The following is a 21,404-nucleotide window of genomic DNA, read 5'->3' as shown; positions in this document are numbered from 1 at the left end:
GTTCTAGCTGGAGGTAGTTCACTCCGCACTCTTGTATGAGCAAGTGCTGAATAAACCACCTTTTACGTGACAAGATAAATAATTATTAACATGTATACTTATCAAATAATCCTTTTAAGTATTACAACATACAAAACGTACTGTGCGTAACTGGGTACAGGTAGTAAGTATCTAGATTCAGTCCACCAACATGTGAGCAAGTTTTCCTCTCTGTTCTATACTACGTTCTAATACACATTTTTCCAAATGGAGGAGCACTGTGCTCAATCTTGTTTCATTAATTTCTGAGTTAAGTGAATAGCATTTTGACATAAATATTGATGAAGCACTGTGAATGTGCCATGGGTTCCAAAAAGTGGGAGAGTAAGTGATATGCTGCTGGAAACTGAGAACTGGTCACTCGGCCTATACATAAGACTGCAAGATGGCCGGAGCAGGAGCAGAGTACTACAAACTATCTGCATGATATGAAATGAGCTCCAATATGTTTATCATGATATTTTGTGAAAATATAGTGGAAAGTTTTGGTAAAATGTAAATAATTTAGGAGTAAAGGAGACCACTCACTAAACAGCACAAGCATGGAGTCATCGACAGACACACACACATGGAAGAAAGAAAACTTGCTCACACCCCCTCCACCACCACTGTCATTTTGTATTAGGACTGCACAATGGAGGGCTGACAGGTGCATGAACTACATATGTGATGCTTGGGTGCCAGAACCGGTGGGGTGCAGCCCATGATGTAAGTAACATGGACTGGGAGGGGGTGACAGGACAGAGGAAGAGGAAACTGTTGGGTGGCTGGTGTGGGGACAGTGAGTTCATGAAGATCGAGGCTAGGAGGATTACTGGAGTGAAGGATGTGTTGCAAAGACAACTTCCAACTGCATAGTTCAGAGAAGCTGGTGATGGCAGGAAGGATCCAGATAGTGAAGCAGCCATCGAAACCAGAGCATGTTGTGCTCTGCTGCATGTTATGCCACTGGTTAGTCAACTTTGTTCTTGGTCAGTCTTGAGGTGGCCATTCATTTTGGTGGACAGCTGATTGGTTGTCATACCAACACAAAAACCTGTACAGTGTTTACAGCAGAGCTGGTCTATGACATGGCTGCTTACACAGTGGACCTGACTCTGATGGGATAGGATAAGTGTGTAACAGGGCTGGAGTAGGATGTGCTGGGTGGGTAGATCGGACAGGTTTTGCTTTTGGGTCTTCCACAGGGATATTAGCCCTGTGACATGGGGTCAGAAGTGGGAGTAGCGTACGGATGGACTACGATGTTGTGTCGGCCAGGTGGACAATGGAATACCACTTTGAGCAGGATCTTTGGTAGGATCTCCCTCATTTCTGGGCATCACGACAGATAATCAAGGCCCTGGTGAAGGATATGATGCAGTTCTTCCGGTCCACGGTGATGTTGGGTGAAGAGGGGATGCTCCTCGGTAGCCGATTCAGGTTGGTGGTGCAAGGATTAGGAGTATGTGAGGATATGGCATTAGAAATGTGTTTGAGGACTAGGCTTGTGAGGTAGTGCCTATATGTGAAGACCTTCATGAGACTTTCAGCATACTGCGCAAGGAAGTTCTCATCACTGCACATCCACTGTCTATGGGTGGTCAGTCTCTATGGGAGCAATTTTTTGGTGTGGAAGGGATGACAGCTGACAAAATGCAGGTACTGTTGTGGTTAGCACATTTAATATGGACAGAGGTGTTGATGGATCCATCAGAGAGGTGACAGTCGATGTTCAGGAATGTGGCACGTTGGCTCGAGGAGGACCAGTTGAAATGGATGGGAGAGATGGTGTTACGAGGTTGTGGGGGAATGAAGACAGAGTGTTTGACCCTGAGACCAGCTATATCTCATTTCTGTTTGACACTTTAAGCAATATTTATTTTTCAGTCATTTTCATCATTTGTTACAGGAAAAAGAGTGTTTGCCCATGTAACAGATTTTTGTGGCCTATATTAACATTAGCAGTGCATCATTCCAGTACCTCATACTAATACTGTTAATTATAAAATTGCCAATTTTTGTATGTTTACGAGGTTGAACTGCACTTAGTTCGTACCTAGTTTTGATTGCTTCTATGACAAAAGTAACAAATAGTGTCAATGTATAGGAACATAGTGGAGGCTCTACTCCGAGTTAAAAGGAAAAATCCCACTTAAAATGAACATGGTTTATCTTAACCAAGAAATAAACATACCAGAATTTGGCATCAGAATTAAGTGTTTGAAGTAATATGAACAAAAAATTACAGGAAAACCAGAATGAGACTAGACTGCACAGGAAGTAAAACATTATTAATATATTTCCATTAGGAACAATCACCTTTTACGAGGGCACACTAGCATAAAAACGAAGAGCATTACCTACTTCAGCAAAAAATTGTTTTACACAAAGAGACCTAACAATAAAGTTCAAATACAATTTGAACAAAATAGTTGTGAAAGCAACAGTAACAGACTGTTTTGGTGAGGACACATACATGAACATTAACTGAAGTCACAAGCTGAGTTTTTTTAGTAATAGAACTACTACTTCAATCTGAATCTGGTATGGTACTTCATAGACCTCTCAGCTTTTCTCTAATCTCTTCCCTCTTTTTGTCCATTTTTTGAGGACTTCTCAGCTGTCATTTTCTCTCCTACTGTTCCACCATACCCACCATGTGCATCCTGGAAGCCGTGTATTAATTGCTTGATACAACACCCCATGCGTCCTTGGCCACATCATGAAAAGGTACAAACGGCTATGACAGAGGCTTCAGTCAAATTTTTGACCAGAATGGATGAGCAGTCAGAGCTGTCATTGCCATGGAAGATAATGCAACCAATCATGATGAATCTCTTCAAATTTTCACATCCATTCTTGTCCCCAATGCCACAATCCAGGATTGATGAATGAAATCACGATTCCCACTAAATGATTTGAGGGTTCCTCTACTGATATGATTTCTAAAAGATTTTGGAATTCACAGCTTCAGGATCATCACAGTGATTTAAGGCAGTAAGATGTGTCGATGCTATGCCTATCCGTTTCCTTGCAAGGTCAACATTCTGGATCTAATTATATGGTGCCCTACATAAAAGAATACATCAAAGTTGATTTATCCAAAATTTGGTATACCATGATCTTCATAAACAAAAGGCACTCACTTCATAATGCCAAGTTATCTTTCTCCGATATGTCACATTGACCCAATGCTTTTTTTGGTGGCATACCCATTGTCCACTTTCTGAGATCGCAACAGAGTTATGTTGCACTCAGATCTATATCGAAGATATCTGCTTCTATAAAACTTGTGGTCTGATACATTTTCTCATTAATTCTCTGACCACAGAATGGAGGGGAGTATAGAGGAAAAGAGTTAAGGGGACACCTCACAAATTTAGTCAGAAACAGCTCAACTTCAGCAGCCACAGTCTCAAGAAAGGCAAGATGAGCTCTCAGCATCTTGTCCCTCATGCACTACTTGGTAGCTTTGACTCTTAGGAATTCAAATAGTGACCTTAGGTTTTCCTTTTACCTCCCCCTGTTCGTGCTTTACCATTTCTACTTCCTTCACAGACCCACTGTTAATATTTTCTGAGCTCTGACTGCTGCCATTTTATTTTCCACTCACCAAACGATACAAAACTTCTGCAGGATAACAGACGTGCCTGTAATATTGCTGAAATCAGTCAGTGGGAGGGAAAATTTTTGAACAGATCATATAAAGCTCTTAGAAACTGAATAAGGTTCCAACCACTGTTAATACTAATAGTCTTAAAGGTACCATGCACTGTACATACGCCACACAACCTAAAAGTCCAAAAGTATGGGATCCTCTTGTTTACCCTCGAATTTAAGCATGTTTTCAGTTCCCTTTGGAATGCCATACAAACTTTAGGGCAGTCTGTGGATACCTGAACAGTTTGCCCTTTCAAATTTTATCTCCTTCAGCTAGAGCTATTGCAGTGCTTTTTGTGTTCTAATGACACTATTTTAGGACTGCCTCTAAAATTCTATAATCAATCTTATTCATACACAAGAACAATTAGATTGATAGCTGCTGGCATGCTACAATAGTAATTTTTGGTACATATAAACAGAAAATGAAATGGGTGCAAAATTATCATGCCCTAGCATACCTGGTTCAAAATAAATGGATTCAAATAGGCCGTGAACTCCCCTAAAATGACATCTTTGTCATCACACCATGTTAGTAAACAAAGCAGTACTTACATCTGTATAGCTGTTAATGTAATACCCTTCAGTGCTCATTCCTGGTCACACCATGTCATGAAGCTACAAAACCACAGGACAACAATAACCCAGGGAAGCATAGCCAGGATGCAGCAAAAGACATGCAAGCCACTCCATTTCAAACAACAAAAAATCTCAGTACAACTCAGCTGGCATGGCTTGGCAAGCCGCAGACAGGCCGGGCTGGGATGGCTCATCAGTTAGTTGTACTGAGTGAGGGGAAGGGTGGGGGATAACAAGGCACCAGTAGCGGCTGGTCACACAACGCCGAGCTGATGGTGAATGGTGAGCACAGCACTGCATCGAGCCAAGCTGAAGACAAGCAAATGTCTCTTCCCCAAAGCAAACTGGGTAACATGCCTTTTCCATGGTTTTTAGGCAAAATGCAAAAATTCTGCAGTTTTCCTGAACTCTGGACACCACAAAATACAATATGTACCTAACATTTTCACCATTTTCTCTGGTTCACAGTTGGACACTGTAGTATCAGGATGAATCCTCGGTTTTGTACTACTGTCCTTGAATACATCAGTTAAGTAACGAAGCACTGCAACACCGTCTCCCCAAGAGTGTTCAAAGTTTATTGCTGCTACTCCATCTTTGGAAAAAAGAAGGGAGAATGATTTGTCAAACCATCTGAAATAAATAAAACAGTTTGGTGGATCAACACATTTTACAGATATCAGACAAGAAAAATAGAATTTTTATTAAGTGATCAGTAATCAATACATTTATCCTTACTCACATGATTAGTTCAAAGCATAAAGTTAGTAAGAACAGCCCAAAATATTTTAGTAAAAGCAAACATTCAGCTGTGGATAGTAGCACTAACACAAGGATGTAACTGTTGTTCTGGTGCCACCAGACAGTACCATGGACATCGAGTAGCAGGCGAAACATTAGTATCAACTGCTGTGGCCCAATTACTCAGATGGCACTGATCCTCAATCCTGTGCTTGGATGGGATCATGCCAGACTCCAACATAAAACACACATTTTACTCAATGATCCTGCAGCCATAAAAATATATTCGCTGAGTTGTGAATTCTTTCAGAATCAACTGTACTGGGTAAAGCTATACCAACCATTGGTGACAGGAAAACTTGTGCCAGACCAGGACTCAAACCCAGATTTCCCACTTCTCGCGAGAGGTCTCCTTACCAATTCAGCTAGGCAAGCACGTTCCCTAGACTGACCCAAACTTCCACATGTCACACTGTCCACATCCTTATGTCATAGTCTAATCTGTTCATCCCTTAGTACTTGCAACTTTACTTGTATTCCCACACCAGGATGAATTAAACTATTATGAATTGAGGATATTGTTTTCATTATCATTGTATGCCCTGCCTGAAGTTTGAAATACATATTTTACTTGACAGTCCCACAGCCATAAATATATTTTTCAATATATATTCACTGAACTGTGGATTATTTTAGCATCAGCTGTACTGGATAATTCAGTAAATATATTTCAATGGCTGCAGGATCGTCATGTAAAATATGTATTACAAGCCTCAGGCAGGGCATACAATGACAATAACAACAATAGCCTTGCTTCCAAATAGTTTTATTCTTCCTGGTGCAGGAATATAAGTCAAGTTGTGAACACTAAGGCATGAACAGATTAGACTATGACATAAGGATATAGACAGCGTGACACTGGAAGGTTGGGTCAGTCTGGGGAGTGTGTTTGGATAGTGTAAGTGGTAATGTGAGCCCTCACAATAAGCGGTAAATCTGGGTCTGAGGCCTGATTTGCCACAAATTTTCACAAGTCACCGATGAGTAGTATATAGCTTTACCCAATAAAGCTGGTGCTAAGTGAATTCGCAATTCAGTGAATATATTTTGAAAATTCCTACATACTAGTGCGCATAGGGCTGGTCAAAATCTCTTCTCTGTGTGATAAGATGTGAGAAAAATGTTATTGCACTGGCTATGGTGCTATTCTGGTGGACTCTGATACAGCTTGGACTGGGCTTCCCTTGGGAATACGAGCATAAGATACCTAGGATTGTTGCTTGGTAATATGCTGTATATTTATGTTTGTCTCTGCGAGTAGATCACCCTTTTACAAAAGTTGGGATGACTTGGGATCTGTGATGCATACAAATCAGACTTCAAACAATTTTGGAATTAGGCTACAACATGGGTTTTTCAACTCCGAAGGAACTACAACAACTACTAATGCAAACAGCACAGGCTTATCAGGAGCCAACTACAGCTATATTACAGGCAGTGCACGTGTTAGCAAATATAGCAGAAACGACTCCCACTCCATCCATGTTCATGGCCTTTCTTCCATTTACTGAAAAACATGAATAGTGAGAAACTCACTGCCAACAACTGCATTTATATTTTGGCTTATCAAATTTCCAACTTGGAAGGACAAAAGGCTAAGTTCTTGTCACTAAACTCCAAACTTTACCATCTAATACAAAAATTACAATCATTAACATAGCTGGTGAAACTCGAGTTTGTGGTGTGTTTCCTCTTTTTCAACGAAGGAATACTTTTGGAATAAGGATATCACTCAATGAAAGGCAGAAGCCTTGAGACATTGACAAGCACACATATTTACATGGCGCCAATTGCATGAAATGTTCCAGGTGGGCCAGGTTGGGATGGGTGTTGCATCTGGTAGGGTGGGTATAGGAAGAGAAGTGTTGAGGGATGAGTGGCTAAAAGTCTGGTGGGAGGCAGCTCGTCTGCCAGCAAGTAATGATGGAAGAAGCAGTGACAGGAGCACGGGCTCAGCATGTAATGCACAGTTGTCAGAGCCCATGGGGAATGGTACACGCTGAAGGTGATTTTGGGACATGAATTTGTGAGGGGGTCACACGACGGAGAAAGGGAAAACCATTTTTTGGAGTGCGTGGTGACAAAGAGCTACTGGAGATTGAGGTCAGGACGATTAGGGGAGTATAAGAAGTGTTGTAAGGACAATTCTCATCTGTGTAGTTCGGAGAAGCAGGTGGTGGAGGGAAGAATCCCGATGGCCTGGGTTGTGAAGCACACGTTGAGATGGAGCTTGTTATGTTCAGCTCTATGTTGTGCCACTGGCTGGTCAACTTTGTTCTTGGCAATGGTTTGGTGGTGGCCATTCATTCTCGTGGACATCTGGTTGGAGATCATACTGACATAAAAAGCTGGCAGTATTTGCAGCAGAGTTTGCATTTGATGTCAGTGCTTTCACAGATGGCCCAGCCTCTGATAGGGCAGGAAATCTGATGTATCCTTTTGAAAGGGAATGTTATGTTACCTGCATTAATAAATGTAGGTAAACCCTGTAAAACCTACATTTGGATGGTTGGTGGGAAACTGAACCCAGACAATTCCGAATCCGTGAATCAGTGTCCAATGCCTTGGGAACTGCATCACCAGGTTCATTTGCGTCCCTCTCCCATTTTCTCTTTACACAAGGTCCAGGATGACTACATTGCCTAATCCTCAAATAACCAATTACCTAGCATCTTTCCTCATTTTCAGAATGGAGAGAGACCTAAGTCCTGAGAGTTATGTTTTTGTGTGTGGTTTTTGTTTATTAGACCATTACAATTTGGTAATAAGATGTGTCTGTAGATTCATTTTGGGCATTCTTTTCTTTAGATAAAAAATATTGGTCTGAAGTGTCACATATAATGAAAATATATATGTCTAACAGCTATATAAATAATTCTCACCTGTTCCTACCATCACCATGTAGAAGACACTGCATCAAGTATTTTTTGTCATCAGCAACACTAACATCATCCAACACCAAATTAAAAATACTGGAATCTATTAATTTTAAGACATCTGCATTCCCTATAGCTTCCAGATGTTTTCTTGCTTTGGCCCAAACATCTCTGTTTTCTGTTGTGAGAATCCCAACAGGATATGAAGAAGCTGGAGCCTGATGCTCAGCTATATATTTTACACATGTAAATATATCTGATGGGTTTAGTATGTTCCCTATTAAGAAAACAGAAACAAAATACAAAAACAATTTAGAACAAATATTTTATTACAGCTGACTACTGTAACATATAAAATATGTTATTTCAACTGTCAATTAGTATAAACTGTTCATGAAAAGAATAATAAGTTATGTGATCACCTCTGTCATTTATCTACATTTGATTTGCTTCTTTTTTGACAAACTGCCTATATTTTCTTACTGAGGAATCATATCTGACTTAGATCATTGATCATCTGGACTTAAGTTTCACAGTTGTTTTATTAACAAACAAGCTCTTAATTTTGATTAAATTAGAAGAATTCAGGCACTACGAAAATATCATTATCTTGATTTCACTCAAAACTCTTCCATCCCTTATAAATAAAAACCAATGTGCAAAAACATCTTCAGAAAATTTGTCAATTACTTGCAGCTTTTCTCTAGTTAAAATAACCACTCTTCTTCATTCCATTTCTGTGATGAATATTCTGCAGTACCTACAATTAAAAGCAACAGCCACCAAATAACACACATTTTCAAATAAATATTCCTGGAGAATATTTACAGGTGTCCACAAGTAAAAAAATTACACATACATCAAGAATTGAGTAAAAAACAAAGAAATGCATGCAAAATTCTAGTTATATGGTTACCACAATGATGCTGGGTAAAATTGCCACAAGCAAACCAGGAGTCAAATTCTACATGATGGACAACTGGTTATTTAAGAACAGGATAGTAAAGAAGTCACCAGTATTATAGTTTGTAGCAGTTTCTGTACAACATTATTTTTTAGCTGAGAGTATATTACAACTTTGATTTTTTTACACTTTGGTGTTACTATTATACCGTATTTACTCGAATCTAAGCCTCACTTGAATCAAAGCCGCACCTGAAAAATGAAACTCAAAATCAAGGGAAAAAAAAAATTCCCGAATCTAAGCCGCTCCTGAAATTTGAGACTCAAAATTCAAGGTGAGAGAAAAGTTTTAGACCGCCACTCCAGTCCATTGTAACATGAAACACAAAACACAAAACAGTATGCCTTGCTCTGTTATAAACACTATATCAAACAACTGGAACACGGAAACAAACTACTACAAAATAGGAACATTCAATTTTTGGTCATCTGTCCATTCACAAGATGTTAAACATTTTACTTCTCTACTGCTTTTGAGTTACTACATCTTGTGAAGTGCAGCTTCCTCTAATACAATGCCATCACTCATTCATGTGATAAACAGTATAAACAACACAATACACTTCAGTTTATATATGGAAACAGAGTACATGAACATAATAAAACAGTCTAAAGACATTTCATTCTCTGGCTACTACACTATCCTCCAAAGAAATCCACAATGATACGGGCATCACCTGTACAGGAAACCAACATTTTGACCATGAAGTTTTGTCTGCTTTGATTATTTATTAGTAGAAATGTCTTAGCAGGGTGGAATATATTCATTTCTGTTCATCTGAATAAATAAAATTCTCATTCGCCATTAAATGTTACTTCTTTTTAACACAACGAATTTCAGCAGTTTACTCCTAGGAAAATCATCTTACCATCTCTATCCAGTACGTCAAAAGTATAAAAATTTCCACCCTTCATAACCAAGATGTGTTTTGCAGCCTCATTTTTGAAGAGGCTGTCCTTTCCAGTACCAGGTATCCGGGTGGAATTGAATAAACTACTGTACTGAACCATGTCTAATGGGTAGGCCTACAATAAAGAAATAAAAAACAAAACACATTAATAAAGGTAGAAATCCTCTGCCATAAAGACAAATGTAACTCAAATGCACTTGCCTTAAACATGTAGGCCCCATACCAAGACACTGATGATGGAAGAAGACGACACACTCTTCGGAAGAGATCTGTATCACTCTTCTTTGGATTTAGGTGAAATACTTCTGGGTCAAGAGTTTCTGTTTTTAAAGACCTCATAAACCTACAATTATAATGCAAAAACTCATTCACATTTGTTGTAAAAATAAGAATTAATAAGCTTTCAAATGTCTAATATCTGTACACAAATTCAATTTCAATTTTTTTTTATTTACTTCATTTTATATAAATTTTATTCTAGTCATAAGATGCCCAGAATATTTCACAAGAAAAATAGTAAATTACTGAACTATGAAATTCAGTATAACAAGGCACCACCACCACCACCACCACCACCACCACCACCACCACCACCACAACTTTAGTATGGCTGAATCAGGTAAGAAAGCCAGAACACACTCAATATGAGCAGAACCTCATATTTTGAAATTCATTTTATGTCTGTTTTGTTTTGTTTTAGGGTGCAAAAATAACTAAGGTCATAAGCACCTGTGTCAGAACCTTATAACACTAATATGAAAAAGGAGTTAAAAGCAACTACACGTTCATCACAATCAATGAGAGTAAAGAGATCTAAGAACAAGGACTTCCTCTTGGAGAAAGGTTCACAAAATATGCCACAGAGGCAACACAGGTTCCAAACTAAAGATTAAATGTCCTTCGACACTTTGCTATGACAGATAAAAAGTAAAACGTGGGCGAACACACCATTTTCTAAGACAGCTGCTAACTCAAGACGGCAAACATACATTAGAAAGTAAGTCGTTAAAAAAAGGGCATACAGTCAGGAAATGGTGAACCATCAAAGGTAGGTTGGTTGGTTGATGTGGGGGAGGGACCAAACAGCGAGGTCATCGGTCCCATCAGATTAGTGAAGGAAGTCAGCCATGCCCTTTGAAAGGAACCATCCTGGCATTTGCCTGAAGTGATTTAGGGAAATCATGGAAAATACAAATCAGGATGGCCAGCTACCAGTTTGAACCGTCATCCTCCCGAATGCAATCCAGTGTGTGAAACACTGTGCCACCTCACTTGGTGTCAGAGGTTGACGACAATGAGCACAAAGTAGTGTGAGATCACCACTTCACAAGTGGCGATGGCTAAATTGACAGTACCCAATACATAACCTGGCTAAAATGATCTTGTGGCAAGAGGGTTAAGAGGAAATCAGCCAAGCAGTTGAGAGAGTTTTAATTCGCCACAGCTTGTTCCCTTAAAGGGAAGACCAGGGGTGATGCAAAAGCTGACAGACGGCAATATGGAGATCATTGGAAGGAGTGTTAAGAACTAGTGAGACAAGGCAGGAAGACTGCAGCCTGGCAACAGCATCAGCAGCCTCGTTTCCTGTCTGACCGATGTGTCCAGGAACCCAGATAAACATCACAGTGGCTCCCACAAGTATGACAGCGGTAGTTCGACAGCTTCTGCATAGAGACTCTCAACTGGGCTAGTGTAATAGGAGCCAGTGGCCTAACGGATTCCATGATAGTGGATTGTACATAACCAGCATAAAATGGATGGACATGAAGATCCATAAACGATACACCCATTGTCTAGTTTCAAATGGACAAAGAGTCAGTACAAACGGAGGAGGGTGGTTCAAACTGCTCCACATGAAGTACTGCTTATGACACATAGGACACTGAGGGACTGCGTACAACAGGTGGCCATGTAAGACACGTGGGAAGGTTAAAAAGTTTCTTATCAAGCATGAGCCTCCAGGAATTTTGTAGTTTCAGCAAACAGAAGAGTAACAGGCCAACGACCTAAAGCCAGTGGAAGAAACCCATTGCACTGCCAACATTTCATACAAACTGTTTCGTCAGTGGAACAGCAAAAGACACTGTCGATGCTCCACGAGTAAAGACGATCAAGACATCACTGAAGACCCCGCTCAAAGAGACAAGTCCATGGAGAACTGCAAAAGATCGTGAAATCATCTGCAAAAAGGGAGCCAGAAATGCCCAGCAGGAGACAGGCCATAACAGGGTTAATGGCTATAGCAAAGAGGACGCCACTCAGGACAGAGAAGGCACCCCGTTTTCCGGGTTAAAGGTGTCCGACAATGCAGAACTCACAAGGACGTTGAAAACTGTCTTTCAAAAAATCATGAAGGAAACAGGGCAGGTGGTCTCAGAAGACCTACGTGTATAGAGTACGTAGGATACCAGTCCTCCAGCAGGTGTCATAAGCTTTCTCCAAATCAAGAAACACAGCCACAGTCTGGTATTTAGGCAGACAACTGTTCGTGACATGGGTTGCCAAAGTGACGAGATGGTCAACTGCAGAATAGTGCGCCTGAAATCCATATTGTGCAGTGATTAGTAAATTGCAAGACTTAAGCCATCATACCAGCCAGGCGTGAATCATACATTACATCTCCTTGCAGACACAGTTGGTGAGAAAAATGGGGTGGTACCTAGAAGGAAGATGTTTGTCCCTACCGGGCTTAGGTATGGGTATGACAGTCGCTTCACGCCAGCATCTGGGAAACGTGCCATGTGCCCAGATGCCATTATACATATGAAGGAGAAGGTGCTTGCCCGCAAGAGAAAGGTGCTGTAACATCTGAATGTGAACATCGTCCGGCCCTGGGGCAGAAGATCGGGATGAAGTGGGACCACGATCTAGTTCCTGCATAGTAAAGGCGGAATTGTAGAATTCATGATTCTGAAAGGAGAAGGCTATCAGCAGAGACTCCTTCACTCGTTTCCGATGGAGGATGGCAGGGTGATAGTGGATAGAGCTCAAAATCTCCGCAAAATAGTGTCCTAAGGTGCTGAAGATAGCAATGTGGTCCACAATGACATCGTCTGCTACAGTCAGGCCGAGAACTGGGGAATGGACCTTTGTCCCAGAGAGCCACAAGAGGTTGGCCCACACGACGGAACAGGGAGTGGGACTGTTAAAAAGAACTAGTAAATGACATCCAGCTAGCTTTTTTGCTGTCCCGAAGAATACGAATGAATGCAGTTTGCTATGATAGGATGACAGTTAAAACACAGAGAGAACGTCTCTGCGTGCGAATTGCATCGTGGTATGCCTCAGTCCACCAAGGGACAGAGACACGGTATGGTAAAGATGAAGTGCGAGAAATGGAATGTTCTGCGGCGGTAAGTATATTGCTTTTCAAGGTATTCTACCTGGTCATCACAACTGGGGAAATGTTGTTCGGCGAATGTCACCAGGGAGGAGTTAAGCCAACAACCAGTCTTGAAAAGCTGCCATTTGGGTTTAATATAGGTGGGATAGGAGTCAGAAAACTGATAGAACATGGGAAATGGTCACACGAGTATGTGTCAGAGAACGGACCACTCGAGGCGACAGGCAAGCTGGGCAGTGCCAAATGAAAGGTACAAATGGGAACAGGCGTGCGTGGAGTCTGAACAGAATGTGGATGCTCCAGTGCTGGGGCAGATGAGGTTGAATTGACTGAGAAAGTCAGTCAAGAGAGATCTCTCCGACAGGTTCTGGAAGAGCCCCAGAAGGAATGGTGCGAATTAAAGCCACCGAGTAGCAAAAATGGAGGAGGGAGTTGACTAACAAGGTGGAGGAAGTCTTTCCTTGTGAGACCAATGACTGCAGGATGCAGACATTACAAAAACAAAAGATGAAGTGAGGAAGGAAAATGCGGATTGTAACAGCTTGCAGCTGGGTGTTCAGTGAGATGGTTTGATCTTGAACATTAGCCCAAATGAGCACAATTACCCCCCATGTGATAGAATGCTGTCCTTGGGAGAAAGGACCAAGTAGACCAGAAGGAAATGCGAGAGGTCAAAGCGATCATGAGGACACAATTTTGGGAGGCAGAAAACAAGTGGACGCTGCAGTTCCAAGAGCAGCCGTAATTCCTCCTTGTTGAATCTAATGCCACAAGCATTCCACTGGAGGACAGTTGTGACAGGGAAAAGGGAGGAGGGGAAAAAATAAAGGGTTGTGACCTTGGCAGCTCCCGAGTACCAGCCTTTGAAGACTCACTGCTAAAGGATGCAGAATCTGGAGGATCCTGTTCCATGAGATCTGCGGAGGCATCAGCACTCTCACTGGGTTGGCCCTTGGATTCTAGGGCAGAAAAACTGTTCGTGGTGCGCACCAGCGAAACAAAGGTCAAACGAGTGAGGGTAACACACAGCGCAACATTGAAGAGGACCTTCAAGTTGGCAAAGAAGAAGACTGTTTGCCTTTGTTCAATTTCTTGGAGCCTTTGTGGTTGGCAGATGAAGACCCTGATGTTTGTTGGTTGGAGGAACGTAAAAAGTCTTCATGGGAGTATTCCTTCTGTCCTTTCTGACCTACCAGTTCTGTAGCAGGTGATTTCACCAACGGAGGTGAAGATGTGGTGGCTTGTTGTGAGGTGTAGCAAGAACAGTACTATAAGTGCCAGACAGTAAAATACAGGGCTTTCAAGTAGCCAACAACTTGCGAGTGACTGGGTAAGGCACTTTTTCCTTCACCCAGATCTTCTGGATGGGCCGCTCATTGAGATACATGGGAAATTCTTGGGATGAGTCTGCATAGTCACCACTGCAACCGAAACAGTGGGGAGGAGGAAGCAGGCAATTGCTCTCATGAGCATCCCTACCACAAGCAACACATTTGGCCGTGTCTTGAAAAGACATTTAAGTGTGGTTATAATGTTTACACTGGCATCGGGTTTGGAATGTACGATCGGAGTGTGATAACTTCACAGACTGCTTTGATCTTGGATGGAAGCACAACTCTATCTAATATGAGAAAAAGAGTGTGTGGAGGCACTAAGGTTCAATCGACCTTTTTCAAGACCCAATGGACTGCACTGACGCCCTGATCAGAGAAGTAAGTTTGAATTTCTCCCTCAGTCAGACCATCGAGTAGCCTACTGTAAATAACACCACGTGAAGAATTCAGCACTCTATGGGCCTCAACACGTACACGATAGCCATGGAGGAGCGAAGCTGCACGCAGTAGCTGGGCTTGAGAATCACAAGTTGTCTCCTAAAGCGAAGTGTCATTGTGTAAATGGCAGCAGGATTTCACAGGGCCAGCAATTGAAGCCAACACCTTTCTGAATTATAAACAGATTAATTGTAGCAAAGAACTGACCACCTTCAGAATGTAATACCACGAGGAACCCAGGTGCAGCTGGTTGAGTCTTGGAATCATTATTCTCATTCTTTTTACATTTAGCAGATATAGACTGACATGGTGATTGGCTCATCACAAGAAAATCCCACATGACTGCCAGTGTCTCCGATACTGAGCTCCTGCCAACTGTCCCACCCCTACAGAGTGGGGAACACCCGCCTTACGTGTTTGTTCACACGTCCAAAACTCCTGAGAGACGGACCAATTGGCAATTTGGTAAGGTAACAGTTCAGGCAATAACCCGTCCCTGAGCCTGGCCTGCGCCTGGGGGTACATGTGAACCCTACCTGTTGACCTGGGGCTGGGAATTACATGTTACTCAGTCACCTGTTAGGCATCAGACACATGGGCCAGCCTTCAGGAATGCACAGAGAGGAAGAATAGACAAAGAGGAACCTAAAACACTGAAGCGGAGGAAAGGCAGGAGATGGACAACAAAGAAAGAAAGAAAGAAAGAAAGAAAAAACAGTGGAGGAACAGTTCTGATGTCTGGCTACTGAAAATTCAGAATAAATTTCCAAAAATACCCCAGACATGTTTCCCAAGGGAGGGAAAAAGAATACCAGGCAGACAGACAGGCAGCATTTAAGGGAAAAAGATGCTGTAAAGGCTGGGGCCTCATGGTACCAAGCATAAACCCACGAAAGAGTGGTGAGCCCCCTGGGGGGGAAATTCATTTTAGAGTGTTACAATTACATCCTCTGTATTGAGATAGGTCAGGAAAGTAAGGGGAACAGCGTTAGGCCGAAAGACATCGCCATGAGGACCTCAAAATAACACACAACCCTTGACCTTAACACATCAGGAATGTAACACCTTCTGTCCGTTACTGGCTATGCAAACTAGCAGTCACCGTATTGTGTACCCGATGGCAACCCATAGAATTACACTACGTGCTGGGTTCGTATGACGACGATAAATACAATCTGGCAACATTCATTCCCTTCACAGGATCTGTAGGTGGATACATCCAGCATGTTGCTGTATGCAGCAACAAACAATGTGGGGCCACTCCTGTGGCCAATGTTACCATAGGGCACACAACTGTTGGTGCACTTTTCTCTGCTGCTGTGTCAAAGGAAGCCACTACAATAGTCTCCATGTTGGCAGTCTGAGGTGATCCAGATATTTCAAGCCATTTTGGCTATTTTTCAACCGCGACTGTCAAATATGTAAAGGTTTTTTTTTTTTAATTACCGCTTTACATATGATCCAGATATTGTCGCACTGTCCGTGTGGATACTCTTCTTGCTGCAAACAATCCTAATTTCTCATTTTAGATATGTAATGTGGCTGTATGATCCTGCATGGATGAGTGACCATCTGTCCTCTCGGTTCCCACTCTTGAGGAACTTCTGAAAGCTTGCATCTTGTTATGTATGACTTCACTGAACAGACAGATTTTATATTAGCACAAAAACTGTGGTATTGCAACTGGCGCAAGCAGCAGTAACAACAATGTGGCGATCCGATGGCATGCTGTAGGTATGGCAAATGGCCAGTGAACGTCATCTGCCAGCGTTTGTAATGCCAACAGTAAAATTCGGAGGTGGTGGTGTTATGGTGTGGTCATGTTTTTCATTGAGGGGGCTTAACAAGATGGCGCCGGGTAAAAGTGTACAAATTGCCGATCCTGCAGTTCCAACAAATTTCGACCATTATAAGTGCAAAATATGTTCAAAAAGAGTTATACGAGGTATTCTGTGTATTAACTGTAATTACTGGTACCACGAAAAACTTGTCAAAGTTAACCTGAAATACTTTAACAGTGAAGATCAGTGAACATGCTGCCAATGCATCATACTAGCTACAGAATCCAAAGTAAGCAATACTCTAAAAACGCAGGATCACATAATTGTGTCATTGAAACAAGAAATAATGGTGCTCAGCCTCAAGCACGAAAGCCTACTGGTGAAGTATCATAAACTATTAGTGAAGTTTAATGAACCTGAACTGTCAGTAACCAATAAATCCACCAACAATAAACTCGTTATCCGCACCCTGAACATAAATAATGGTAACAAAAACTGGCGTTTGACAGGACAGCGTACTACGAGAAATAGTCAAGCTGTAAATCATGCTCAGAATGCAGTGCTGAACCCTAACAGAAATCGTGTGTTGTGTAGCACCACATGTGATTGTAGTCCTGTAAAATCTGCATGTAAACCAACTGCCACGGAAAACAAAGCTAATATGATGGTAGGCCTATGTGAAATGGATCCAGAAAGTGATTATAGAATTGTAACTTCTTATAACAACCTAGTGCAAGTTGCTAGCAAGGTCAATTTACAGTCTAATGTTGCACAAGATGTTACGCAAAAATTAACTCCAAGTGAACAATCCGCCACACAGTGTATGAGTAATCTGTCAGTGAACGTAACTGCTCAAGCACCAATATATGTGCAGGACAAAATCGAAAGAAATTCCAGATCATTACATAGCAAGAAAATCTCCGAAAAAATGAAAGTACTAATATGAAGTGACAGTCATGGAAGAGAGAGTGCTCAAAGACTGCAAGACAAAATAGGGCCATCATACCAGGTAAAAAGCATAGTAAAACCTAGCGCTCCACTGTAATGGGGGGTGCGGTCCTAATGACACAGACAAACTTCTTGATCTAATGATGAAACATGTGGTAGAACAATTGGAACCAATACTTGCTCTAAGTCCCAAAATGAATGTCATTATCCATCCTATATCCAGGAGATATGACGTTCATAATTTAAATAGTAAAATTAATACTGCAAACCTCCACCTGATACAAGCACTGAGTTTAGCAAAACATGCATACAGAAAAAGAATTGCTGTGAACTTTGAGATACCAGAGACTAGTCGGAAACCACTTCACAACACATGGTTTCCACCTAAACAAATGTGGCAAGGAGATTATCTGCAATAGACTAGCCTTCCTGACAACTATGGGAGACAATAAGAAACCAAAAGTCAGAAACCATAAACAGATGCTTATAAGCAATTGGATCAAGACCAACAAGATGGGAAATAAAAAGAGTAATAGTGGCCATACAGTGCAAACTACACTAGACAAATGTGTCACGAAGTCACAGATGAAACACATATCCCCTGACCCCTCAAAAAGGTCAGGAACCTGAAAGGATCAATAATGTGATGGTGAACGTTATCGAGACAGCCCTCCAAAATGACAATGTGACACCTCAGCAGTGTGATGTGCATGTGGATAGTTTTCAGGACTACCTGGAAGATGAGTCGGCTGCCGAGAACAACCAACAGAACCAGCGAAACTGCTCGGAAGTCAGCATATCTGGCATACAGCACAATTTAAATTAAAGGTCAGTGACACAGTAAATATGACCTCGAGCCCCCGAGTAAACCCCACTCAGACCTGAAAATCTATTATAACAATGTCCAATCCTTAAGCAACAAAACTGGTTGCTTCCCTGACTATCTGAAGCATGTCAAAACGTTACCAGTTCACAACAAAGGTGACGTAGAAAACGTTGAGAACTACAGACCAATAGCCCTATTGTCATGCTTTTCCAAAGTGATAGAAACAATAATGAAAAACTGGCTTTTGAGCTAAGTAAATTCAACCTCCTCTGCAATGACCAGCACGGTTTCAGGCCTGGTAGAGGTACAGAATCTGCAATAGCACAATTTACAAAAACGGTTTTAGAAGCACTAGATGAGAACAGCTATGAAACTGGCCTTCTCCTAGACCTGTCTAAGGCATTTGATACATTTGACCACCAGAAGCTGTCGCATAAATTAGAGGCACTAGGAGTAAGGGGAGTGGTTCTGAAATGGTTTCGTTCATATCTAGAAAACAGAGTAGTCAGTAGAGATCACACATGTCTCCAGTGGATCAAAGTACATTGAGAAACATATATCTGATCCATAATATAATCAATATTGGGGTCCCTCAAGGAAGTGTACTACGCCCTGTATTATTTCTGGTGTATATAAATGATTTCCCGCAACGTATCAGCCATGGAGAGAAGATATTGTTTGCGGATGACAGCAACATAGTAATCACCAGTAAGACACCATCACAAATGTTGGAAAACTCTACTGAAGTGCTGAGGGATGTTCACAAATGGTCTCAGGAAAACAAAGTAACTCTCAATGTAAAGAAAACAAATACAATATGCTTTAGAATGAACAGAAAACAGAGTCCCTTAAATTTAAAACTAGATAACATCTCCATAGATGATGTACCCACAACAAAATTCTTAGGGTTGCACATTGACAGCCAAATGGAGTGGAATGAACATGCTATGAAACTCTCAAAAAAGATATCCACAACATGTTATGCACTTAAGAGTCCTTCTATCCGCATGCAGTAGTGAATGTCTTAGAACTGTATACTTTAGTTATGTTCATTCAGTAATCAGTTATGGTATTATTTTCTGGGGAAACAGTGCTCAGAATTTAAAAACAGTATTTAAAATGCAAAAGAGATCAGTAAGAATTATAACAAAAACCAGAAAGCGGGCCCCACTGCAGAGAACTTTTCAAAATGTTAGAAATTCTAACTTTTCCTTGTGAATTTATATTCCAAACCACAGTGTACATCAAGAAAAATATAAAAAATTATAGCACAAATAGCAGTTTTCATAGCTATAGTACAAGAACAAGTCACTGTCTTCACCTAGACAGGAAGAATAAACATAAGACTCAAAATAGCTTCTTGTATGAAGGTGTAAAACTGTATAACAAACTGCCACAGAAAATAAAAGAAACAGATAACATGTACCGCTTTAGGAAAAATCTTAAATTGTTTTTGCAGGAACACTGCTTTTACACTATAAGTGAATTCCTTAGTACAAAATGATTGTAAATAGCTTTTGTTTCACAATATTTTGGGAAGGAGCAAAAATGGTTGTAAATAACTTATATGTCACAATGTTTAACTACATGTAACAAAAAACTGTATAAATATATTAATGTGCCCAACTGACAACATCCATACATTTTAAAATGTCCAAGGATGGCTAAATAAATAAATAAAATAAAATAAATGACTTAAGCATTTTGCTGACCAGTGAACTCTGTGATATCTAGATAGTATGCCTAGCAGAGCACTGGCTCTGCACTGATGTTACGTTAATCTCACTTCCAAATTTCAAATTGTGTGAACACTACTCCAGATCAAATGATGGACATGGTTGGGTTGCCATCTTCATAAAACAACACTTCCTACCCTAAAAGAAATACGAAACAGACAAGATATTTGAATGTGTAGCCATAAAGCTTACAGATCTACATCTAATTGTAGTTACAATTTACCATTCCCCCCCCCCCCCCCCCCCCTCTCCAGTAGTATTAATGATTTTCTGTTACAAATGGACTTGTTTCTATCCAAAATAAGTCAGTGGAAACAGGATGTAATTATATGTGGTGACTTTAATATAGATTTTCTCACCCACAACAAAAACAGGGTGACATTGATTAACATTGCAATAACTTACAATCTGCATGGCCTTGTAAATGAGCCCACTAGAATAACACTCACATCCAAGACAGCTCTAGATCAAATTTTTGCAAATAGAAATAAACTTAACCCAACACTAAAAGTATACAATGCAGGATTCAGCGACCACCAAGCTGTCATTCTAAAGGTCGATGTTAGTAAAGATACCTCAACCCCAGTCCCACCTAAAACCTTGCAAAGGTTTTTCACTCAAGATAACTTGAACAAGCTAAATGCCCTCCTTAGTAAAGAAAGTGGACAGAGATGTACACAGCCAATGATGTCAACATGAAATTCAACATATTTCTTGACACAATGATCCACCACTTTGAAAACACTTTTCCACAAAAACCAGTAAGAATAAATAATAATAAGAGAAACAAGACTTGGATTACACCAGATATAAAAATCTCTTTCGAACATAAAAGAATACTCCACATGTTACGTAAACAAAGTAGTGACTCCCCCCCAACTAACAGAATACTATAAAAACTACACATGTATTCTAAGAAGAGTTATAAGACAAGCAAAACAGATGCAAAATGATGAGTACATTGACAAATCCAGCAATAAAGTAAAAGCAATGTGGAATATTATAAAAATGGAAAGAGGGGAAATCAAAGCTACACACACTAACATAGAAACCAAACTCAACAATGAATCTATATCTAATCCCGAAGTTTTAGTGAACTCTTTCAACAAATTCTTTACGAGCATAACTGAAAAATTGGTCAAAAATAATCCTAACACAAACTACCAACCAGCAAATCAAAAATATCA

The 21,404-nt window shown here is 40.7% G+C and overlaps 1 protein-coding gene across 3 annotated transcripts in view; it reads right to left on the bottom strand.

Annotated features, from left to right (window-relative positions):
- The window catches only part of LOC126185000 (carnitine O-palmitoyltransferase 2, mitochondrial), a 122,789-nt gene that overhangs the window by 59,516 nt on the left and 41,869 nt on the right, over positions 1 to 21,404 (bottom strand). For all 3 annotated transcript variants that reach the window (XM_049927718.1, XM_049927717.1, XM_049927719.1), the window contains exons 5-8: positions 10,013 to 10,154; positions 9,770 to 9,926; positions 7,944 to 8,214; positions 4,697 to 4,893 (exon numbers count right to left, since the gene is read on the bottom strand). In XM_049927718.1, coding sequence (XP_049783675.1) covers positions 4,697 to 4,893; positions 7,944 to 8,214; positions 9,770 to 9,926; positions 10,013 to 10,154 — 767 coding nt within the window. The remainder of the gene's footprint in view (positions 1 to 4,696; positions 4,894 to 7,943; positions 8,215 to 9,769; positions 9,927 to 10,012; positions 10,155 to 21,404) is intronic.

Source organism: Schistocerca cancellata, chromosome 4, assembly GCF_023864275.1.
Source record: "Schistocerca cancellata isolate TAMUIC-IGC-003103 chromosome 4, iqSchCanc2.1, whole genome shotgun sequence".
Lineage (NCBI taxonomy): Eukaryota > Metazoa > Arthropoda > Insecta > Orthoptera > Acrididae > Schistocerca > Schistocerca cancellata.
The sequence above is the reverse complement of the archived record's forward strand: the minus strand, read 5'-3'. Positions and strand labels throughout refer to the sequence as shown.